This window comes from Crotalus tigris, unplaced genomic scaffold, assembly GCF_016545835.1.
Source record: "Crotalus tigris isolate CLP2741 ecotype Arizona unplaced genomic scaffold, ASM1654583v1 scf7180000017672.2133156, whole genome shotgun sequence".
In the NCBI taxonomy this organism is placed as follows: domain Eukaryota; kingdom Metazoa; phylum Chordata; class Lepidosauria; order Squamata; family Viperidae; genus Crotalus; species Crotalus tigris.
In genome coordinates, this window is record NW_024096557.1 from 1,619,039 (window position 1) to 1,643,880 (window position 24,842).

At 35.9% G+C, this 24,842-nt stretch overlaps 1 protein-coding gene across 6 annotated transcripts in view; it reads right to left on the minus strand.

Annotated features, from left to right (window-relative positions):
- Positions 1 to 24,842, minus strand: part of SAMSN1 (SAM domain, SH3 domain and nuclear localization signals 1) — a 125,282-nt gene that overhangs the window by 67,617 nt on the left and 32,823 nt on the right. The window contains exons 1-3 of one of the 6 annotated variants that reach the window (XM_039337237.1): positions 20,442 to 20,507; positions 6,755 to 6,844; positions 2,215 to 2,255 (exon numbers count right to left, since the gene is read on the minus strand). In XM_039337237.1, the coding sequence (XP_039193171.1) occupies positions 2,215 to 2,255; positions 6,755 to 6,844; positions 20,442 to 20,471 (161 nt within the window). In that variant the 5' untranslated portion in view covers positions 20,472 to 20,507. Of the gene's footprint in view, positions 1 to 2,214; positions 2,256 to 6,754; positions 6,845 to 11,153; positions 11,268 to 20,441; positions 20,508 to 24,842 lie in introns of those variants that run through there. The other 5 variants (XM_039337241.1, XM_039337238.1, XM_039337239.1 and 2 more) reach the window with 5 other exon arrangements.

The following is a 24,842-nucleotide window of genomic DNA, read 5'->3' on the forward strand; positions in this document are numbered from 1 at the left end:
TGCAACCCCTTAGGATCTGGGGGATAGGATGGGATCAGTGGTGAGATTCAGCCAGTTTGCACCAGTTCGGCAGAACCGGTAGCTAATTTTTTGTTGCCCAGGCCCAGAATGGACTTCCGGAAGCAGCATCCACACAGAGAACTGGTTGTTCACATATTTGAATCCCACCACTGGATGGGATGGATAATTGGAATTGTTACTACCAAGGATCCTGGTTTCGAACAAGCAATGCAGATTGAGATAGTGATGTGCAGAGACCAAAAAGGCAAGCTTATACTCTGAACTTTCAGTTCACTGTTATCATCTAAGGAGGCAGTTTATCAGGTAATCAGTTTCCCTGTGCTATGACTCCTATTATTTAATGTCAAGTTTGCTTGTTATCAAGTCCTGGATGAGAATTTAAGTCTGGCTTGCACCAATCAAGACCCATAAGAGTAAAAGGGAAGGGGATTCCTCATCAGGGTTTTAGATTTGGCATCAGGCAGCAGCTCCATAGGGGAAGTAGATTTTGTCTTCTTTTGGGAGACTGTGCATGTGACCAGAAGCAGTGTACTACAGATAATAGCGGATGTCAAGCTTTTCTACTGACATTGAATCAGAAATTCATAAATTATATCAGGTATTCATAGTTACCATGACAACCATTGGTTTATTTCAAAATCATCACGGCCCTGACTCATGTGGGTGGCCAAATGTTACACCTCACTTTTATCACAGAATGGAGTGATATGTTCTGAGACGGAAGGATATTAACATCTGTTTCTTATCATGGTCAGATCATTCTCTGACTGCTAAACATCTGACAGATTGTTTCACCTCAGATTATGCTGTCTACAAAGTAATTAGATACAAAAGAGAAGAGGATCATTTTTATATGTAATAAACAGAAAATAATATTTTAACATCTTACTATGAAGTACATTCATATTACGTCTGCTATTTAACTGCAATGTTTTTGAGTTTTCATTTAGTTATAGTGTTAATAACATAGGAAGCTGCTTTAATCTAAATCAAGCCATTGCTCTTTCTAACTCAATATAATGCTAAGATTTTAGGTACATGCTTTACCTCACTTTTGCTGGAGGAGTCACAGATGACATCTACAGTGGAACCTGCACACATGTGCCTTCAGGTTAGCCTTGACTGCTGGCAACTGCCTCTCTTGTGTTTAAGGCAGGCCTAGAACCCACAGTTTCTAGCTCAGTGTCTTTAACCACTCTATTAGATTAAGTCTTGTATACAACCGACAGCATGAAAAATAGATGCAATGCTATAAAACTTTCCTCTCAAGCTATGGATACAACTCTTCTACCCTGGGAATTTCTGGGAACTTCCTCACTATCTGAATAATTCCTCAAATGTGTTAAGATCCTTCCACTCCCCAGCTGAACTATATGCCCAAGCCAGGGTTTCTTCTTTTCACCCCCAATGGAAGGCCTAAAGCGCCTTCTGCTGTTCAGAATGAATCTATTTGTAACCATGTCGGAGATGAGATTTTAGTGGAAATAGATGGGACATATTTAAAAAATAGTATTACAAGCTTCAATACTTTCAGAACAGCATTTTAAGCAATTACTATTTGTTAAGACTTAACCACTTTGTCCAAACAAAGTCACTACTTAATAAAATAAAATGGCTTGACAGTTAATCTCAGTTCATTTTGAAAACTGATTTGTGTTTAGTTGAAAAGCATTGGGAAAACTTATCAGAAGATTATCAGTTTATTGATATCGTGGTAGAAGTTTGCTGAGAAATAGTTTATTATCACATACTCATCTGAAATTAAATGATAGGGTCTACTATGTGAACAACTAGTAGATAGCAGCATAAAGATACAAAAAGGTGTATGTCTTATGCCATGTGGTATTTAGCCAGGTTTTGCAGCCTAGACATGGTAGCCCTACTTAGGTAAATCAAAATCAGATTAATATTAACTATTTGAAACACTGTTTCAGCCCCTGCATTGAATTGTATAAAGTAATTGTAATAATTACGTCACTGCAGTACGTAATGCTGCCAAAACTATGAAAACAAATGTTTATAATTGCAAACAAAATGGTAGAAAGCTGACAGTGAGCTGAGCACTTATTTTAGTTTTCAAAATTCACTTGTCGAAATAATGTCTACACATTCCATAAAAAGAACAGAGGCTAAGTAAGTGAACAAGTTTAAGATACCAAATGGAACAATCCAGTGCAAATGATCTCCACTTACTTTCTTTCTTTTATTGCTGTGTTTTCAGCATTAGCACATTCCTTTGAGAAAAAGAGAAGGAAAAAAGGTTATTTTCAAGTTGTTTGAAGGAATAATAATTAAAATTTATTTAGAAAGTGCTTCTTTAACAGAATAATTTTTTGTTCCTAATATTTTTATTAATTTATAAAATATAAAATATAAAGAAAAATTAAAATAATGCAAAAGTAGGGAAGGAAATAGAGATCTACACAAAATTCAACAATAGTTGGAAGTATTTCAGAACACACATGTGAAAATATAGAATCTTTCATTAAAACAGCTGCCTGTTTTTTCAGGCTTCTGCAGAAGCCTGGAATAAAAAGATGCCGATGTTTTAAGAGTTATATTAATAATATGACTGATTTAATGTCCTAATCCATTAAAGCAACCTCATATTTTTTCAGCTTTGTAGCAAAGTGGAAGAGAGAGGAACAAGGGAGAGACAGCTTTAATAAATAGTAGAGGTTATGTACTTATATGAGCTCTGAAATCCTTTTTCCAAAATATTTTAAAAGCTGGCATAGCTCTATCCCTAACAGTACTCATAAAGAATACATTTAAGCAAATGTTTGGGCACAAAATCACAAAAGCATATAAAGAATGAATCAATGCTATATCTTACTTCCTGACAGATGAATAATCAGTTCTTTTGTCCTCCCCCCCCAACTTTTGTTCCTATTTCAATTTACTGTCAGTACTGAGCACATTTAATACTTACTAAGATTTATGAAAGTGTGTTCTTCTTTGGGGTGTATTTTCTGATTTTTTTTTAATCCACCAACTTGATTTTTTTTCCCCCTAAGCGTATTCATATTTAGTTCTCAGTGTCACCAATTTATTACCATCCTGTTGGCACTTGTCAAATGAGTTTGTGATTGGACAGGGTGATGAAAATACCTCCTGGTGTTTAACAGGTGGATTTTTATATTTACTGAAAAATCAAAGCATATAATACCAATTTTAAAATATAAATGTCAGCACTGTTTCACTTTTTTTAAAAAAAATCTATTGGTACTATATGTTTTCTTTTCAATTCTTTCATCACACTGAATATCTCAGCACAACTGGACCACATCCTTTAGGTACAATATGGCAGAATTAAGAAATTGTGATTCTACAGACCTTGCTATAATGCAACTTTCAAATATTTCACTATTGGACAAGTTTAGTAAGAAGCAGTGGTGGGATTCAGCCGGTTCGCAGAACCAGTAGCTAATTTTTTGTTGCCCAGGCCCAGAATGAACTTCCAGAAGCAACATCCACACAGAGAACTGGTTGTTCACATATTTGAATCCCACCACTGCCTGGAAGATATGTGCTCCCTTCATAAAAACAAAGACTGCTAGATCTGGATTGCAAAAGTCTAGACAGCCAGTAGAATGGTAATTAAAAAGTATAGAAAACTCTGACTCTTTTAAAGTCAATAACACTGGCATATTGAGAAAATACACTCCTATTAGAGTACAGGTTTATGTATTAAAGATACTTCCAGAATACTACTACCACTACTATTACTACTTGTGGCAGTTCATCCTGCTTTTCCCAAGCAGAATTTCTTTTAGCAGTTCAAGACTTTCACTAAATCTTCTCTCAGTAAGGGTACCTGAAAGTAATTTTCCTCTCTCTTGAGGCATCCAGTAAAAAGAATACCCTAGGTCAGGCATGTCAAACCCATGACGTCATGTGCGATGTATCACATTGTGCGATGTATCGCAACTTTTTCCCCATTGCCGGCAATAGGGTGGGTGCGGTTTTGGCAGTTTGACATGCCTGCCCTAGGTTATGAACAGTAATAATGTTATTACTTGCAATCAGATCCAATATTTACAATATTAATGGACAGCATTACATAGCTATCTTCAAGCCACAGTAAATACTCAATGAATGGAAAGAAATTCCTTACTCTTGAGAAGCTCACTTAGAGAAAGCATTTTTTCTTTCTCACATGTTCAACAGCTGAAAAGTCAGTATAGTTTTAAGACACAATAGATATTCCCATATTCCTCCTTTAAAACCATAGTTGTCTTGCAAATTTCTCATGGAGCATTTTGTCTCTATCATCATTCTGGCTATTCGATCCTTTTCAACTCCATCCTTGCTAGCCATTGTAAATTTCATATGTTCCTTTTTCTCTAGTCCTTAATCTTTCTTCTGCTAACATGTACTGGGCACTCTTTTACAGGTGAAATACAATATTCATCTCTACGTTAGCCAAGCTATAAAGGTCTTTGCCCGACACTCCTTATGAAGTTTCTCCCTTGCTTTAAGTCTTGTGTCTGAATATATGGTCACATCTGATATTTTGACTTGTTTAATGTCCCCCCCATGCCATGGTAACCTATTATTTCCCAATGAACTTCTCCCCCTTCTGCATATCATGGCCTGATTGAATGCTTTACATTCACAGCTATACTTTGCCCTATCTCAGAACAATTTCTCCCTCCTTTGGAAAGCTCCACAATTTTGATTTCTTAGCAGATTCTATACTATCTGCCACAAAGCTTCTCATTGCAACCCCCTGCAATATAAGATATGTGGTCACAGATGTAGCTTTGAATAGAAAATTGTATTCAATTAGGGTAAAATCCTTATAGTTCTTTAAAAAACCTTCTATTTTTTTTTAAAAAAAATACTATTAGTTTATCTTCCAAGTGATAATATTTAATTAGTTACTGATCAAAAGCAAAATGAGGTGAGAATATAAGAAATCTCAGTAAGTTTAGAGCTACTGATGAATGGTAGGCAGCAATATATACACAAGGCAGCAATAATTCCTCAAATTTATTCTGCTTGAAAATCTTTATGCAAGATAAGAAGCCATTCTCCTCATTAATCTGCATAGTACCCTGATTAGCCAAAATGTGGAACTTTTGGTTCAGAGTCTGATCTCCTATCTTTAAAACCATCTGATATCATATACCCTGTTAGGCAGATACTGCAGACCTTCAGCCAGACTCCCTGGTAGAAAGTGGATATAGCATCCAAATTAACTATAATTTTCCTCCTCTATTTTAGAGTATTAAGACATAGCTTGCCTGTTGATTATACAAATTTACCTAATGTTTATGCATATTCCTAAATATAATTTGCTTTTGATGTGGCTAGATATCATTGACTAACTAAATTTAAAAATTGGCATCAAGATCCTACTACATTTATTTAGTATTAACTTTCTGATCCAACTTAATCTCAAGTAAGTACATTAGAATTAATCTTGAAAATGATGACAGCAGGGTTGCTGCAGAAATCCCAGTCTTGGTTGCAAAGGATAAGGGAATGATAAAGAGGTCCAAGGATAAGGTATAGAAATTAAATTGAGATGCTAAAGAGTCTGAAGAGGAGCTGTTTGGAATATATATTTAATTTTCTAAACTGTGCTTACTTTATCAAAATAGAAGAATACTGGAATATAAGTGTCACCAGGACAAGATGTTTATGTTGGATAAAGGAGATATTTTGGATAGTACAAGTGAGAAAGAATTATAATAAGCACCAAAAACAAAAGTATGGCAGATTTGCTTACTTAAAGTATTTTTATTCCACTTTTAGCAAAACAAGTTCAAAGAACAGCTTTGAATACACACACACACACACACACACACACACACACACACGTGTGTGTGTGTGTGTGTGTGTGTATAAAGAGAGAGAGAGAGAGATCTGTAAGGATCTCTACCAATTATTCATTTGTTCTTTTTTTGTTATATGTAAAGATTTTAAAAAAGCGTGAAGCAAGAGGCTTGATTTATAAGGATTCTATTTTCGACTGATTTAGGAACCTAAGCATAAATTAAATAAAACATTGTTCATCTTTGTTTTTTAAACTAATTCAAGTAACAAGCTTGTCTTGTATAATTGCCATTTTATTTTTTCTTTTAATACTTTTGTTAAAATTGCTGTTTACCAAAGCAAATATGAAATGTTCATTCAGAAATCTGTGGCAAAACTAAATCTATTCTGGGCAGCCTATCTTGATATGATCTCTGATAACCCAAGCATGAGTTTATAGAAATTTAGAGAAGCTGTTGCTGTTGGAATATCCTGACCAGATTTTTCCATGGAGACAAGAAGAATCAGGAATGACTTTGATCACTGCCACTAATGCCTTGGTTATATCTTGATTGGACAATTGCACTTAGATAGCTTAGAAGGACTATGCATTAGAACACTTTATCTATGGGACTACCTTCTATTATCAGGTAATGCCCATATCAAGATGTCCTCCCTGGAGCCCAGGAAAAAGAAGCCAGGGAGAACGTCCTGACAGCCCATCCATTATAATTCAGAATAACTCAAAAGGACACTTTTTGAATTCTTTGACCAGGGATCACAAGTTCATACCTTTTCTATTACTTCTCCTTTCTTTTGGAAAAGTTTTTCACTTGAGGTCTAACAAAAACAATATTCTTATATCAATATTCTCCTTTTTTTAGCTGCAACATGGTCGTCTTTGTATTTTATAAGTCACTTATGAAAGAATGAAACCTTTCTGTCAATCTGCCTTGACCAAAGCACTTACTGGTGTATTAGCTCTGCTACTCATGCAAATATCTTCTTGTAATTCTTGATTTTCTTTAACTGGTTCATACAAACTGTCCATAGAACCCTCCTGAAAAGTAAATAAATCATGTGTGTCATACTTGTATCTATTTTTGTTTCTAATTTATTCATTGATTGATCATATCATCTAATTTTTAGTTCACAAGAATAGGATACAAAATAATTATAATATTATAAATTATTTGTAAAATTTCCAAGACAAGAAATATGGTACCAAATTATTTAAAGATCTTGAGGTGCTATTGATTGATTGATAAAATTAATATGGCCATCCAAAACAAACATTGCAGCAAATAAGAAAAACAATCAACAAATACTTCATAAGAAAAACAATAAAATATATTAAAACCAACTAAAAACAATACAATGGCAGCCATACTAAAATATATTTCAACTTAACCAGTTGAGACTCAAATTAACCTCACCCAAAGTCATGGAGAAAGAGCCAAGTCTTAAATGCATTTGTGAAGACCTATAAAAATCCCTCATATTTAATATTATTGAAGTCTGTTCAATAATATTAAAATATTTTACTTAAGTATTCATGGAGTGCTGTCACATCCCCAGACTCATCATAATACTAGGAAATGATACAGGTAAAATCAGTCAGATCAAAATGGAACTGAGTTGTGGAACAGAAAATTTAAAAAAGCAGCAAAGCAGCTTTTTAATGGATTCCAGTTAAAAGGGGAGAAGCCAACATGCAACAGACTGTTTGGAAAATAAAAAAAATTCAGGGAAAAAATACAAGGAGTACAAATACAAATATTGGAAGGGAATTATTGAATAGTCATGATTGTCAGAGAAGGAATAAAAGATTGTGAAAAAGGCTCATGCCAAGAACATTTGAAAAAAAATATAATGTATGGCTGTTTGTATGATCAAATTAGAAATCTTCAATCCAATATGGAAGATTATAGTACATAATTGTGAACAAGAACATAAGTATAATGGTTATAAGGAAAACTGGTGGGATGGGAAAAAGTCAGTGAATACAATCATGGGAAGGGAGAATTAGGAGGATGTTATTTTTTATGCCAAGGAGCTTATAAAATCTCATATATTACAAAACATTGTGATACCAGGATTTGCATGACAATAACTGGTCAGAAATGTAAATCTATAGATACGTTGATGACCATCTGAATGAAATATTGGGATTAGTGTCAAGAGGTTGAAATAAATCATGCAAATGAAAACCCTTTGTAACAATTGGATACTTTAATTGCCATAATAGCGGTCTAGTATATTCATGTTCTGGCCATAACAAAAAAGTTTGTTTATTTTTTAATATATATGTGGAATGTAAAAAGATTGGTTGTTATAAATTGGTTAGAATATAAATTAGTTGGTTTTGGAACAAACCAGAAAGGATATATTAGACATAATCCTAAGCAGTGACTAAGATCTGGTACAAAACATAAACATCATGGAGCCAACAAAAAACTATTATCATAATACTATTATACTTAGTTATATATCTGGAAATGAGGGAACACTGGCAAGTAAAGTAAAAAAATGGATACAGCTGTGTTGAATTCAATTTATATACTATAAATCTTATGAATTCTTGTAAAAAAATTTCTATGGCATTTTCAAGCTGCTTTGTAGCTTTCTTATAGAAGGAAAAAATACAATTTTGTATTGAGTTAATTAACCTGAGTTTCCATATAAATGCATATAGCCTTGCACTGCAATACATGTTAATGGGCTCTTATTTATTGGTTATATGGTTACGAGTAGGCATCACTAATTGTTACAGTGCTCCAGAATCAGTGGATTAATAACTGAATAGAAATTATTTGTTTAGAGATATGCACTTTGGTCACAGAAATGTGTACTACTTTACTACCTCATTAAAGAGAAATAATTCAAACACAGTGAAAAATGAGCAGATATTAAAATAATAACTAAGAACTGATTCAGAAGATAAATCAGTTTCATACTTGTGTCTTACTTTTAACTCAGTAAATCAGTTAAAAAGAATAAAATTTCAGTGAATCTCATAATAATTTGGATGCAATGCACAAACTCTAGCGCCTAATACTTAGCTTTGTGTAAACATGCATATAAAACATATAGATAATGGCAATGTGTATGTATGAGCATGTGTATATGCATAGATGCATAAATGCTATCTAAAATTATATTTTACTTATTTCAATAAGAAAATTAAATATGTGCTAAATGTTTAGCTGGAATTAGGACCTTTAAACTAGGATTCACATGTCCAAAAACATTTAAATGATCAGTATTATGAAACTGCTGAAATATATTTCACACTAAGAAGTGTTTATGTTGATTTAACTACATCCAAGAAATGACGCTTCACTATTTTACATCGAAGAAGCATATTAACCAGGAGGGACCAGGAGTCATGCCTTCTCTGCCATAGCCTCTCTCCCCTCTGGAACATTCTCCCTCCAGAAATTAGGATAGCCTTTTGGAAGATCTTGAAGATCTAACTATGGGCTCAAGCCTGGGATCCTGAGTATATGAAAAGCCCAGTTTACTGATTATGTTGATACCAATAAATTATAGTATCACTTGGCTGCTAATTGTATCTAGTTTTTATTTTTTATGTATTGTATTACTGCAAGTCATTGGTTTAAGACAGGTGACTATACAAATTGAATAAATGCTATCTATCATTTATCCAAGAAGGAAGATATTTCATTTTCTAGCTTTGTAAGAAACTCATTTACTTGGTTCATGTTGCTTTCCTCTTGGTATAGGTAAGGGTCTTTGGAATAGTTTGGTACTTATGCTATGTTGAAAGAAACCTTGACTTGCAAAAGTGAAAACTATTCTGAATAAGATTGAGCCTTCATTTGATACATTATGGCGACTAGATAGCAAATTGATTATCAGTCACCTGTTTCTTAAAACTCCCACATAACCAGAGTCAGTAAGCAAGACTAACAGCTTAAAATCAGATGTTCATTGTTTTATACAATTTTCATATGATACCATTTTAACAACAAAATTATGAATCACTACTGAAAGATGATATTTTCTAAGACAGTTTACAAAAATGACAAGTGCATTCCAAATTAAGCCTGCTGTACTGTATAATTGCCAGTGAATCAGCACATGGTCCTAGAAATATGCAGCAAGTATTTCTGATGATAAAATGTCAGTCTTGGATTACCAGAACAAGTGGAATTTATTTGTAAGTATTAACTTGCAGTTGGGTGTGCTCTACAATAGATAATGACCGAGGATAAAATATAATCCAAGTTGGGATTATATGTCCTATTAAACATACAGTATTTAAAAATTGGTAGTTAATTTATCTGAGCTAAATTCTAAATTATAACAAATGTCCCTATTTCATGAAATATGACAAATATTTTAATAAATATTATGAAGTTATATCAGAGGGAAAATGCAATAGATAAAGCCAGAAAAAATTTGCTTATATATCTTCTGGTTGATGTAAAATATATCGATACTTGTAGGGGACTAGCCCTCCTATTGCAATTAAATTTAATTTTTCTGTACTAAAATTAAAGTATATTCTGTACTTGTACAGAACTTCTAGCATTTTTTGTAATATTCTTTTATGGGAAATATCTTTTATTGGTTTGTTTCATGCACTCATAATTATAATTTATTAAGTTTAGATACTATTTTATTGTGTAAAAGAATTTGATGTCTTAAGATTTTATTATAAATCAATACATGGAAATAGAATATTTTCATGTACTGAACAAAATCAAAATATCATGACTGTTCTGTATTTATCTATAATAAATAAATAAATAATACAAGATATAAATATGATTTATCATAGAGAAATAAGAAAAACATTTTAAAAATAGATATTGCTACCAAAATACGGATCTGATCTGATCTTTAAGGCATATAAAAGACCACATGTAGATGGAACTGCTTTTTATACACATAATATCATTTTATAGATGCAATATAAATACCTAATCAACATTTTAAAAGTTTATGACATTGAGATTGAACTTTAGAAATGTTCTTTATCAAGCATGATAAAACTGTGTATTTCAATTTTTTCCCAACACATTTTATAAGGAATGAAATTACAACTTTAATTCATGCTAGAGAATAAATTAGTTCACATATTTATGAGCAAACAATATTTCTACCAAATATCTACCAATATTTCTATCAAATGAAAATTACTTTCAAAATTATCTCACAAAATATCTGCAAACCATATCATTGATTTATTTTTAAACAAGCCTTTTTCTTTGCTGCTTTGAAAACTTATTTTATTACACACATTACACATTGTCTTTCTAACATCTTTAATATCTCTCATCTGACTCAATCTTATGTTTTTAAACTCAGTACTGGAATCAGGAAGAAAAAGAAAAACTTACCAGTGAAAAGCAGAAAAAATTCATTTTGGAACAAGGACAAAGGTATTCAGTATTTAGAAATGTTATACTGTTTAAAAGAATCCTTGCCACACAATGTTGCTTCTTCTTGGTCCTCCCAGCTGTTCTCTCTAGAGATTAGAGCAGGATAAAATCCTTGCAATAATCCACTGGATTTCCAGACCATTATCAAATGAGATACAGGCTTGCCTGGCTCAACCCAAGCAGTTCCCTAAATTAATTGACAGTGTTTATAAACAAATCTAGACATGAAATAAAGGAAAAAATGATGCTGAAGCTTGAATTTTCATTGACTTAAAATGGATTTTATGGTTCAAAGATAGTGAATGACTTCATTTATATTTCTACAATTCCATTATCAAATATGTCTTTATTAAAACTTTTCAAAAGAGTTGGAATAACTTCCACCGTTCCTAGGCAACTTGACTAATGATGTCTGGAAACCTCTAGATTGGAACTGCAATACAGGTTAATATCACCTGGCTAAACTTCAGAAAGTAAGGTATGTAATGACTTATCCAGTTGCATACTCCTATGGATAAATTTGTGCCTTTTGAATTTAAACTATCATGTACTTTTCAGAAAAAAAGCATAGAAATAAAAAGTGAATGTAAATATTGCCTAGAGTAGAAAGTGCTATTTGTTCAGATTCAAGTGGGACAGGTATTTTATATCATAAATTTTAGTGAGTCTTTGCTCAGTGCTTCTGATGATAAAATTGTTATTAAGCTGCCTTACCATGGTTAGGCATGGTTAGACTGCTTATGATTAGATCACTTTTTCATAGTGACCAAAGATTCAAGAATCAAATTGAATAACAAAAGAGAAAGTGGGCAGGCCTGCCATGTACCATTAATTCTAGGATAGGATGTAAACAAGGTAAAATCATAAATCTATTTAAAAAAAGAGTTTGCAATAATGAAATAAGTACTAATGCATATTACTAACAGATACTAATTTTATATTTAGTAACAGGTTTTGAAGACATGACAATTTTGCTAGTGGGAAACCTGATATTTTCTGCCTACAATACTCTTCTAAGAACTAAAACTGATCATAGTATCTCTTGCATTTATGCACATCAATTTCTATAAATATTTGAGCTGTTAATGACAATAAAAGGTCAAAGGGTTTGGAGTACTCTGTTCCAGATTAGAAGCATGCAACTATTGGACTAGAATTACATGTTACTTTATAATCTGGAATAGGCTCATGAAAGGCTAGGCTACTATTGAGGTAGTATATTCCACCAAAGTTCTGAATGGAACAGTTTGAAAAAAACAGAAATGTACATTCTATTGTCTTTCTACAGAAAGCTGCTATTTCAACCTCCAAAATTTGCTGCTTATGGAAATTACCTCATTTGCTATAGAGATTTAATCTTGATCATACAATCAATTAAACCCTGACCTTGCTGAGCTTTTTTAACACCATGAAGACCTGATTGTGTGCCCAGGACTGGGACCCTGAGTGTGTAATGTCTATATTGGCTATATTGACATCTATGGAAACAGTTTTACTCAGAGAAACATACATATTTATTCCTGGGGTCTGTCCCTACTTCGATGACGTCCTCATTTCTGGGAAGTCATCTCAAAATTTAGCAGAAAGATTAAGGGCTGTCTTGCTTCGTTTTCGAAAAGCAGGCCTTAAACTAAAGAAGGATAAATGTAAGATAGAAGTCACTTCTATTGACTTCTTAGGATTCAGGATTGATGCTCAAGGCATTCACCCTGCTGAAACTAAATTGCAAGCTATCCAGCAGGCCCCAAGCCCTAAGTCTAAGAGTTAGTTGCAAGCCTTCTTGGGGCTATTAAATTTTTACCATGCATTTCTTCCACATAAAGCTGCAGTGGCAGAGCCATTACACAGGCTCTTAGACAAGCAGGCTCCTTGGCAGTGGACTAAAGTCCATGACAAGAGCTTCAATGAGGTTAAGGCCTTGCTCACTTCTATTGCTGTTTTAGCGCATTTCAATGAGCAACTGCCTGTTTGCATCGCATGCGATGCATCTCTTTATGGGGTGGGAGCTGTACTTAGCCATTTGAAGGCTGATGGGACACAGGTCCCTGTGGCCTATTACTCAAGGACTCTGTCTTCTGCAGAGCAGAATTATGCTCAAATTGACAGAGAAGCCTTGGCCATTGTGGCTGGCATTAAGAAATTTCATGATTTCTTATATGGCTGCCATTTCACGGTCTATACTGACCATAAGCCTCTGCTGGGTTTGTTTACCACTAACAAACAGACCCCACATATCATTTCTCCTCGTATGCTGAGAAGGTCCATTTTCCTGTCAGCATATGACTACACATTAGTTCACAAACCAGGAAAAGAAATGGGTCATGCAGATGGCCTGAGCAGATTACTCCTGAACCAATTAGAGCCAGATCCTGCTCCAGCCATTAATATTCTTTCCATTCAGGTGTTGCCTGAGTCTCCCCTCAATGCTAGGGACATGGCTGCAGAAACTGCCACTGATCACACACTTACACACGTGCTGACATGGATGTTGTCAGGATGGCCTGACAAGTGCCCAGATACTGAGTTCCAAAGCTTCTGGCACAAGAAGCATGAGTTTTCCATTTTCAAAGGTTGCCTGTTATGGAGTAGCAGGATAGTGATCCCAGCCTCATTGAGGTCTAGAATCTTGATATCTCTGCATGAGGGACATCCTGGTATTGTCAGGATGAAAGTGCTTGCTCGCAGCCATCTTTGGTGGCCTGGGCTCGATAAAGCCATTGAGGCCCAGGTGCACGGGTGCCAATTGTGCCAACCATGACAGCCTGAAATGCCTCAGGACCCAGTACATAAGTGGGAGGAAACTCAAACCCCATGGTCTAGGGTGCATATAGATTATGCTGGGCCCTTTCAGGGGCAATTCTTCCTGGTTGTTGTTGATAGCCATTCCAAGTGGCTAGAGGTTGTTCTGGTTTCCTCCACTACTACTGCCAGGACCATCCAGGTGTCGAGAGGAATTTTTGCATCACATGGTCTTCCAGATGTTCTGATTTCAGATAATGGCCCTCAATTTACCTCTTCTGAGTTCCAGGCTTTTCTTCAGGCCAACCTGATATGGCATGCAACATCGGCTCCCTTCCATCCATCCTCCAACGGATTGGCAGAGAGAATGGTGTGCACCACCAAAGATACTCTCAAGAAACTGACTTACGGTAACTGGCATCACAGGTTAGCTGATTTCCTTCTTGCACACCTCACCACACTATGCACAGCCACAGGGAAGAGCCCTGCTGAACTCCGCTGGGGTCACCGCCTCATCACTAAACTGGACAGGCTGCACCCTGACCAGGTGGCTTCACAGGTGTCACAGCCATGGGCACCTAGGAGTCTCCAGGTGGGCAATCCGGTTTGGGCAAGAAACTATGGACCTGGACATCTCTGGGTCACAGCTGTGGTCTACAAGGTCTTTGGGCCATTGTCATACGAAGTTGCCTTGGGGGACAGCTGCGTTCTTCGCAGACACATAGACCAACTGCGTTGGAGACTGGACTCTCACCCTTCTGCTCCTGGCTCTGCTCTGGGGGGGGAGGAGGACCATAATATGCATTCTGGGTCACAGTTTCCCAGGCCTAACAGGCCCTCACTAGCTGCTACTGAGGCTGTTTGGGATTCATCCCAAGGTTCCGCAAGTGCTCCAAACAGGAATTCACTGGATAGGGGGTCATCCAACACATCCATAATTACTCCAGACAGGGAGTCACACCGGGAGTATCCACAGTATTCACATTTGTCAAATAGTGCTCCAGACAGGGAGCCTGACTGGGGGTATCCACACAAATCACAAGCAGCAAGAGAAAAGGAAGGCCATCAGGGGTGCTTGCCTCATTCCGCAATTGCTCCTGAAAGGAAGTCACCAGCAAAGTTGGTTGCCATGGAGGCGACTCCTGACTGTGGCATCTCGGGCACGTGCTTGGGGGCCACAGAGTACTGGGGCACTTCCACTACCCAGCCCTCTCCATCTGCTGGCCTTGGATTCGAGGGACAGTGTTCCCAAGAGGTCCATTGTGGACTCGGGGACTTCCACCCCTCCAAGGTATGCTGGCTTGGACTTAGAGGGTCCAGCCAGCCAGCAGCTGGGAGGGTGAACCGGGTATTTGGGGCAGCAAAGTCCTAGCCTGCCTAGCCTGGTAGGTGAGCAGGTAGGCTAGGCACCCTCACCAGGGTCACCTGGGGATTTAGGGCAGCAACATCTTGGCCTGCCTAGCCTGATAGGCGAGCAGGTGGGCCAGGCAATCTCTCCGGGCCTTAGAAGGTCACAGTGGGCCAAGTGCCCACCCAAACATCTGAGAGACTTTGTGAGGTTGCTGTCAAATCATGAAGAACCTGCTCATGAGGCCCCTGAATAAGGGAAGTAACTTGTGAGTAGATTATTTTGCATTATTTTTGATTTCGGATACATTATTTGTATTAATAAATACTGAAGGGGGGTTGCCTGAGGGCAGACTCGAGATTCCACACTCTTTGCATTTGAATAATGCAACTGTATGCCACTCTTCCCATGCATGACGTACCTGTATGTACGTGAAGTATGTTCCATCTAGGGGGGAGGGGTGTTGTGTCCTGAGCCTGCAAAAGCTGGCTCGGGATGTTGCATTGGTCCCGGGCATTCCAAAAGCTGCCTGGGACCAGACAGAGCGGTGCCAGCCTTGTGCGCATGTGCAAGGCGCGAAAACACTCTGTTCCTATTGGTTGAAACTGTCCGGGCTTCTGGCCATATAAAAAGGCCTGCGTGCCTTTTGCTTTTGCTTGGTTGTTGTAGAAGGAGAATAAAGTGTTTGTTCAGCATTCGCCATGTGTCTTCATCATTCGCACGCGAACAAAGTACACAACAGTATGCCTCTCTAATTTGCTAGTTGACATGGGCAGCTGTAGAAAATAAATGGATAGACAGACAGACAGACAGACAGACAGATAGACAGATTCCACTTAGGAAGGAATGCAATGCATGTGAATGACATAGAAAAGTCCCTGCTTTTTGTCTTATTTATTGAAGTTCATATAGAAGGACATCTTCAGAATACCCTCACAAATTGTCATAATGGAAAAATTAATCTCTCATAAAACATTCATTTCTAATTAAGGATTTGTACTTTACACAGAAATTTAATTTCCTGTAAAAGGGAATGATCACCTCACTCACTCTTAGCAATAGGCTGTTTGTTCACCCAATTTATAGACAAATGCAGTGTTGTGCTGAAGTGTGACTGTCCAAAATGAACATGTACATTCATACAGAATAAGAAGCAAATGGTTTTTATACATTGGTCTTATTTTCTTCTTGTTTCTCTCCAAATAGCATAGTAAGCCAACCTATATTTCAAGGTTTTGTAGCATTTCCAAATAAAACTAGAAAAAGGAATATTTTTCTAAGAGACATTAATATATACAGGATATATTAAGTGATAATAGAGCATTAAATACCTTCTAACCCTAAACCTAACACTACTCCATTAGTGAATGTTTAAGTAGAAATTTCAGGATAAATTATATAATCCACAGTGTATATTTTATATATCACATTTAGTAGGTGCATGATGGTCCAGTGCAGTTTAGGTCCATTACTTTAGATGAGAGGCTTAACCATTTCCTCATACCAAGGAAATGTGGTGTTTTTGGGGTGAATCTTCTTTATTATTAATTAATATTAGTGCTGTGTGTCTGTGTATTTTTTTAAATGAAGCCATATGAAACTTTCTGAATGTCTATAAATAAATAAGCTAACTTGTGGGTAGGTTTCCTTATATTTTATGTAATGTCATCAGATTATTATGGTTCATTTGCACACTTAGTCAGATGTTCTGATTGGATTTGGCATTTTTGCTCACCTATTAAGTTCTTCTCAAGGATCTGAGATAGGCAGATGTTGATGTTTGATGGTTGTAGAGGTATCGTCACAGGATGTAAGCTGTTCCAGGTAAAGCTGCCTTGTACAATTGACTGATGGTGAATTTGTCAGTGCTAATGGTGTTCAAATGGTGTTCCAGTTGTTTTGGAATTGCATCCAAGGGGCCTAAAACTATTATTAATATAATGTGGAATGGCAGCTATACAACCATTTTATTTATCCCAAAGATGCTTTTTCTCAAAGCAAAGGGACTTTCTTGTTTTTCTTGGAAGACATTTCACTTCTCATCCAAAAAGCTTCTTCAGGTCTGAGCTGAATTGCTGAAGAAGCTTCTTGGATGAGAAGCGAAACGTCTTCAAAGAAAAACAAGAAAGTCCAGTTGCCTCATGAAAAAGCATCTTTGGAACAACTATGACCTGGATGACTGAGAATCTCCATTTAATTTAGTTTTCAGTACTAAACCAGAGGACCCAGAAAATATTTGAGATACATATAAAACAATATTATAGGTTTTCATATCAGCAAAAAGTAGGCATGCATTCATTGTATCTGGGGATAGTCTAAAGACTGTTTTAAAAAATCTGAAATGTGTTTTCTATTGAGGTAGCTCTATTACGAGTTAGGATTTTAACTTGTAATTTTATTGTGCAATACTGGGTGAAAATTGTTAAGTTCTATTCTGGGGTTTATTTATATTTGACCTGACAAAATTGATGTCTACAATGAATTGTGGGTAGAGCAGCCATTATCCTCCAGGAATATCTTCAAAACAAAATGTCTAATCTTAATAATGCAAATTTTCTGGTGGAATGCTGTTATTCTGATCATTTATAGAAAGACTGTCACACCTTAACAAAACAGTCTCAAGGAGATAGGCTTCCTCACTAAATGGAACCAATTTCTCTTCTTAATGTTTTCTTAATCACTTAGTTCAGTTGTTTCTGTGACATATTTGGGCTGCCAGACTTCAGCTCACTGACCTGAATTTGCAAAGACAGCTGAGAGACATTTGCTTCCTTCAGGTTTTCAAATTTTCAACAACTTCTATTGACACATGTTTTTTAGTATGCCATCTGTGAAATAAAACTATTGTCACTGATGCACATATACAAATAACTGAACCTAGGTAATAAGTACCTATATTTTTAATGCAGCACTAGGCCAAATAGATTTTAAAAATAGAAATTTGAAACAAGTATGGAAATATATAATCCGATGTGGAAGGAAGCTTTACCACTTTTCTGTGTATTTAATTAGGTTAAAGATTTAAAGTGTGTGTGTGTGTGTGTGTGTATAATAAGGTCGAAAACAAAATTTTGAATATTCACCAGTACCATTCCTCATGTATTATGGAAGTTGGTTGTCTACATAAAATGATAACAGGAGAACAATTTCTGTGGACAGTAACTTATTGCTATCATGGAATCATGGACTTGGAAGGAGACAATTTAGTCCACTGATTCCAGCTGACTATTTTATGCAGGGTATACATATTACAGCATTCTAAATAGATGGTTGACATGGTTCACTTGGCCACCATCATTACTGGAAATAAGTGGTTACATTGTTGAATATAGTTCTTATGTTGGGAATTTTTTCTAACATTCCCATTAAATTTGCTTTCCTAAAAGATAAATGTCTGAATAAATCTTATCCCTTTCATGTGATGTTTGATGAATGCAGTGGTGGGATTCAAATATGTGAACAACCAGTTCTCTGTGTGGATGCCGCTTCCAGAAATCTATTCTGGGCTTAGGCAACAAAAATTAGCTACCAGTTCTGCCAAAGTGGTACAAACTGGCTGAATCTCACCACTGGGTGAATGCTATTAAAATCCTCCACAATCTTTTCCAAATCTTAAAGTATTGCGTGCCTTCAATCTTTGTAGGACCTACTTGAATGGTCTGTCCTTTTTGATTCAATTGCATTGTTTTTGAATCTTTCTTAATACTTGGTGCTCAGAATTAGATGGAGCATCTGTTACTTGGAGGGCCTGCCCGGTGGTTGCATTAGGCTGCGGAGCCCCAGAGTGTACTGGCTAAGGGGCTGGCAGACTGCAGCTACTGCACTCGCTGCCTCACTGCCAGGGGGCACCCAGCCAGGCTTTGGTGGGCTAGGGCCAGGGACTGGTCCCTCACCATCTCTGGGATGGCCCCATGGGCCAAATCTGGGCCCATCATGGACCAAATCCAGCCTGCGGTCTTGTGTTTGACATATCTGTATTAGAGCATATAATATAAATTACTTACTTAGACATGATACAGAGCAAAAACACCAAAAACTATATAACAAAATGCAAAATTTCAATGAAAGAGTTACAATACAACAATGAAAAGAATTATGGACTAAATTTATAAAATTCACATCAAGTTAAAACTTAAGGGCATGTTATTACGAAATGTTTTACAAATGCTATATAGCTCTATTAATCATATCCAATATAAACTAATGATACATTAGTAAATGTTAGTAATGCCATAAAAGAACATTTTATCACATATGGGCATGTAAAAAAACTCAAACATACTGGGGAAACATACATAGCTTAATGCAGAAAATCTCAGACTTTAAATTTGAAATAAAATTACATATAATATCAGAATAAGTTAACAATCCAAGAAAACAGTAGGCAGCTGAAATACATTAGATCAAAGAATTTAAATCAAAGGTGCTCATATCTCTTTTTATTTAACATAAGCTTTCAAACCCAAGTTCATTGGAATAATATGGCAATATCACCCTGAATTCCCAGGAAACTGCCAATACATTCTTGTTTATTAAATCAAGAAGTGATTCCAAACAACTCAGTTAAAACACACCAAGGGGAAAAAAACTAGATCAGGCGGATAGGGATGTCCACCAATAGCTTTCATCTTTAATTTAAAAATTAGATAGCAGAATACCTATATATTAGATTAGTGCTGCAACTTCTGAAGGGGGCATAGCAAATTAAACAGGTGTCCAAAAGAGTGGGGACAATCACTATGGCAAAAACAAAGAATCTGGGAGTAGACCAGTTCTTCAGAAGCTCTCCAGATAAGGAAATGGCAGCTTAAATGAGTCAATTTTCTTCTTGTTTTGCTTTTTTAAGGTTCAACTTTCATAAACATAAGTAGCTATAGGGAGCACAATAGAGCTACCTTTGGTTGCCAGGCTGATGTCCTTGCTTTTCCAAATTTGGCTCATGTTCATCATTGCTGTGTGACCCAGTCAGTGGTGGGATTCAGCCAGTTTGTACCACTTTAGCAGAATTGGTAGTTAATTTTTTGTTGCCTAGGCCCAGAATGGACTTCTGGAAGTGGCATCCACACAGAGAGCCAGTTATTCACATATTTGAATCCCACCACTGGACCCAGTGCAATCCGACATTTTATTTCTGTGCTGCATTCACCGCTTTGAGCTACCTGCAATCCTAGGAAAGTGAACTTTTCCATGCATTCTATCCCTTCATCGTCAATTTCTATTTTGATGTTTCCATTCCTTGCAGTGGTAGATGAACCTTCTGATTGAAGGAGAGGACCTGATTAGGAATATAACAACAATGATGATTTTATATCATTTGAAGTAAATATCTATTAAAACATTCTATTCTAAAACTCTGATGGTATTGGGTCTAGGATAACTTGCTGTGGCCATCTTGCCCTGGCCAACTCGCCATAGGACAACTTGCCATGGGACAAATCACTTTAGGATAACTCAAGAGAGGGACAAGTGAATTGCAGCAGGACTTGTCTTGCTTTAGGCTTGAAGTATTTGAAGCTAGGGTGAGCTGCAATTCTATTTGTCCCTCTCTTGAGTTATCCCACATTGAATTCTCTCATGGCAAGTTGTCCTGTGGCGAGTTGTCCATGGTGAGTTGTCCCACAGTGAGTGGGCCTGGGTGAGTCAGCTGGGATGAGTCAGCCAGGGCAAGATGACCATGGCAAGTTATCCTAGACCCATTTCCATGAGAGTTTTAGAATAGAATGTGGTCTCGTTCTGATGGGGCATTAGTGATAGTATGGTAGAATTCCAACACAGCAATGGCAATAGCCGGATTGATAGAAATAGGATCAGGATATCAGATAATGCAACAGTGTATATAGAACAAAGATGCTGCTGAGAGATTCATGGATAGATTTGACTGTGGGTTTTATTAAAAACCATAGCCAGATTGGTTGTCTGGCCCAACAGCTGAGAGGATCATGGATTAGGCATATAGATAGCTAACTAGAAGATTTAACTTACTGATATAAGGGCAGGGAGAACTCCTGGCTTGCTTACAAAATAATAGATGCTATAATAACTACAGGAGAAAAAAAACAATGTTTACATAACCATATATAACATCTGGACTTTTGAGAAATCTTCAGTAAGTTTATATCAGCTTCTTTCCACATCCTGTGACATCACTGTACTGTGGATCAGAATGGAAGTGAACAAGTATTTAAGTGACTTCATTATAGTCAAACTGAAGCCTGCAAGAAATAATGGTAACTTTTTTTGTTAGATGGTCTTTTCTGTAATTTGAAGCATTTTTCAAGTGTTCAGCATCATATGTCCTATTACAATTTTAAATCTAATTAAATATAGCACTTGTGAAAATCAAAGTTGATAAGAAATGATGGGTTCATTATTTCCTGTGCTATGAAACTGGCATAAAACACTTAAATAAATCAAGGGTTTAAAACATAATTGAACATAAAATGCCTTTTTAAATTCCAAAGTCTTTAGTAGTCAACCTATGCATTTTCCCCTGGAATAAGGCTAATTTGTAGTGTTTAGTCAATTTGTATTAGCAGATTTCTGGCAATGCAGCCATTTACTTTCATTTTAGTTTGAGTCTATTATGGCAAATAAAAATAGTATCTTCACACATTCCGTTTTTATAATACATCAGCAAGATAAATTGTTAACTTTTGACAATCCCGGAGGCAATAATGAATAACATAGTTTTTCTTGCTTATCCCCAATAAACACTTAGGATATAGAAAGCAACTTAATCCTCTTTGTACACATCTCCATCTGTCCTTTTAGCCAACATCTTGAATTACTACATTCTCCAATGCTATTTTGTGCACAATTTAACATTACAAAATTAAAAAAGAAAAAAAGAAATCTAGATAATTTAAGTCCACAGTATAAGTTTAATATATTGTAGCAAAAAGGTGAGAAACCTACAGAAGTGTAAGCTACTAAAACTGTTTCAGTTGAAAGTTAAATTAAGACTTTCAAGCACAGAGGGCATCATAAACATTGATTGGAATACAGGCTAGGAGAAACTAATAGCTTGCTTTTCAGAAAATCAGGGTTGCAAGATCAGGGATAACCATTCATTATTTGTAAGCTTCTTCAGTGATACAATTGGTAATAATACTATAACTGTAGGACAGTTTTTAGATTAGATCTTCTGAAATAATATAAATTATGAATATAGCTGACTTTATGGTAGAATGTTTTAAATATAGTCTCAGCCCACTTTGAATCTTGTACTACACTTTCTTTTACATCATAGATCTATAAAAGGCCATCATTGCCCCCAGGGAGTGTCAAGGACCTCTTATAGCATCATCTGATATTCTTATGCTTGCTATTAAATTTTTCTGCAGATGAAATTTAGAATGGCTGAGATCAGCAACAGTGACTTCAGAAAAGATGATAAAAATACAGTAGTTTAAAAAAAAAGCCAAGGAAATTTTACATCTGCGTATATGGTTATCCTCTGAAGCAGTGAATTCCCATGTTAGCTTGGATTATATACATAAAATTAAAATATGGATTCAAATACCATTCTGATTCATGTTGATTTATTTTCACAGAATAGATTGAATCTAAGGTAAGTTGCCCCTTGGTTTTCAATGGAAGGAACTTGAATGATTCATTATTCACATTGATTTCAGTGACCTAGTTTTTCAAAAATGTTCCTTCCCATGTTAAATTTTTAGCATTAAAATATTCTTGATTAATACATACAGCCTAGATCTTGCTTATACATGTACAGTTTTATATGTCCTTGTTGCCCAAAGCTTTCGTCTTCTCTTTTACCTAGCTATTGTGACAGCTTAGTTTGAAGGCTTGGTTTGCGGTTTTTTGACCAAGGCTTCTTAAGAACTTCAGAACAAATGCCTTCCAGTCTTTGTTCTCTTCTAACAGTAGCCCAGCTCTGATAAGTTGCAGTTTCTGACAAACACCAGTTTCCTGTAGCAGCTTGTTGTTGCCCTAGGCAGACATTTGTTGCTGGGATGCTATATTCATTAGTGAGAAGAACTACTTTCTAATAATTCAGTTGTTCTAATGATGGCTGGTAAGTCAATGAACTATTCCCATATCTGGAAGCTCATGCTCCATTTAACTCTTACCGGTACGTCCCTTGCATTTCTGCCAAGGATGGTAAAACGTGTTTCTGTAATTTTTGTACAGCACTGCAAAGCTTCCCTTTTTAATTTTTAAAATAGTTTTAAGTGGCAATGTTGAAACAGTATTACTTTGTTTCTGTGAAGCTGAGATATCAGTTCTTCGTTGGTACAATATTTCAATGGACCTGTAAAGGAATGTGGAAATTAAAACACAGCATACTTCCTAATGCTTGGTATTGTATTATTGTAGCATCAAAGTAAGGCGGGTATCATAAGGAAAAAAAGAAAAAAAGATTTGCATTAATTCCAATTAAATATGTGGAAAGAGTTATTTTTTTTATAAATTTTTTTATTGAATAACAAAAAATTAAAAATATTGAACGTGGTAAATCAGCATTTGACAAACATCTCAATTCATATTGACATTAATTACAGATAGAACTCTTTACAATAACATCTAATTTCAATCTTGACTTATCTCATTACAATAACTTCACTTTTTTTCTCACCATCTATAGAATTTGTTCCATATTTGGTAAAAATCTGTTTCATCCTGATTTTTTAGTCTTTTAGTTAACCTATCTAATTCTGCGCAATACATAATTTTCTGAATCAAAATTTCCCCACTAGGTATCGCCGTATCTTTCCATTTTTGAGCGAATAAAATCTTTGCCGCTGTAACCACATGAATAAATAAATACGTATCCTCTTTACTAACATTTTTTTCAAGGATTCCTAACAACTATGTCTCAGGTTTGTACTGGATGTTTTCCATAGTCATTTCTGTCACCCATTCCCAAACCATGCACCAGTACATCTGTATTTCCTTGCATGTCCACCAAACATGAAAAAGGTGCCCTTTTCTTTTTTGCATTTCCAACATAAAGATGAGTATCCTTTATACATTTTGGCTAATCTGGCTGGAGGGAGATGCCATCTGTACACCATCTTATACAGATTTTCTTTGTATGGTGACGCCAGTGTAATTTTATTGTTTTGTGTCCATACTTGCTGCCATTGGTCCAAATTAATATTGTGTCCTAGATCAATCGCCCATGTCACCATTGTTTCTTTAACCTGTTCTTCAAACAATCTATGCTTCAGTAAGTGTTTATAAATATTCTTTATTTGTTTTTTCTTCGGCCCAAGCAGCATTTTGTCTAGCCCCGTATCCTGACTATATATACCCCATTCCTGCTTATCTTTCGAATGTCTTGCTTGGATCTGGAGGTAAGACCACCATTCTATGTCTATTCCTTGTTGTCTCAACTCTTGTTTGGATTTTAAAAAACCTTCTTCTGTCAAGATGTCTTTATACCTGATAACCTTATCTATGTGGAAAGAGTTATAAAGGCATCCATGTATGCAAACATCTGGGAAAGTCTCTCTGTGTAGAAACTAGTAATGAGTGAACAATCCCTAAATGGAAAAGGTAGGATTGACAGACTGTTCCACACAGAAGTCAGCTAG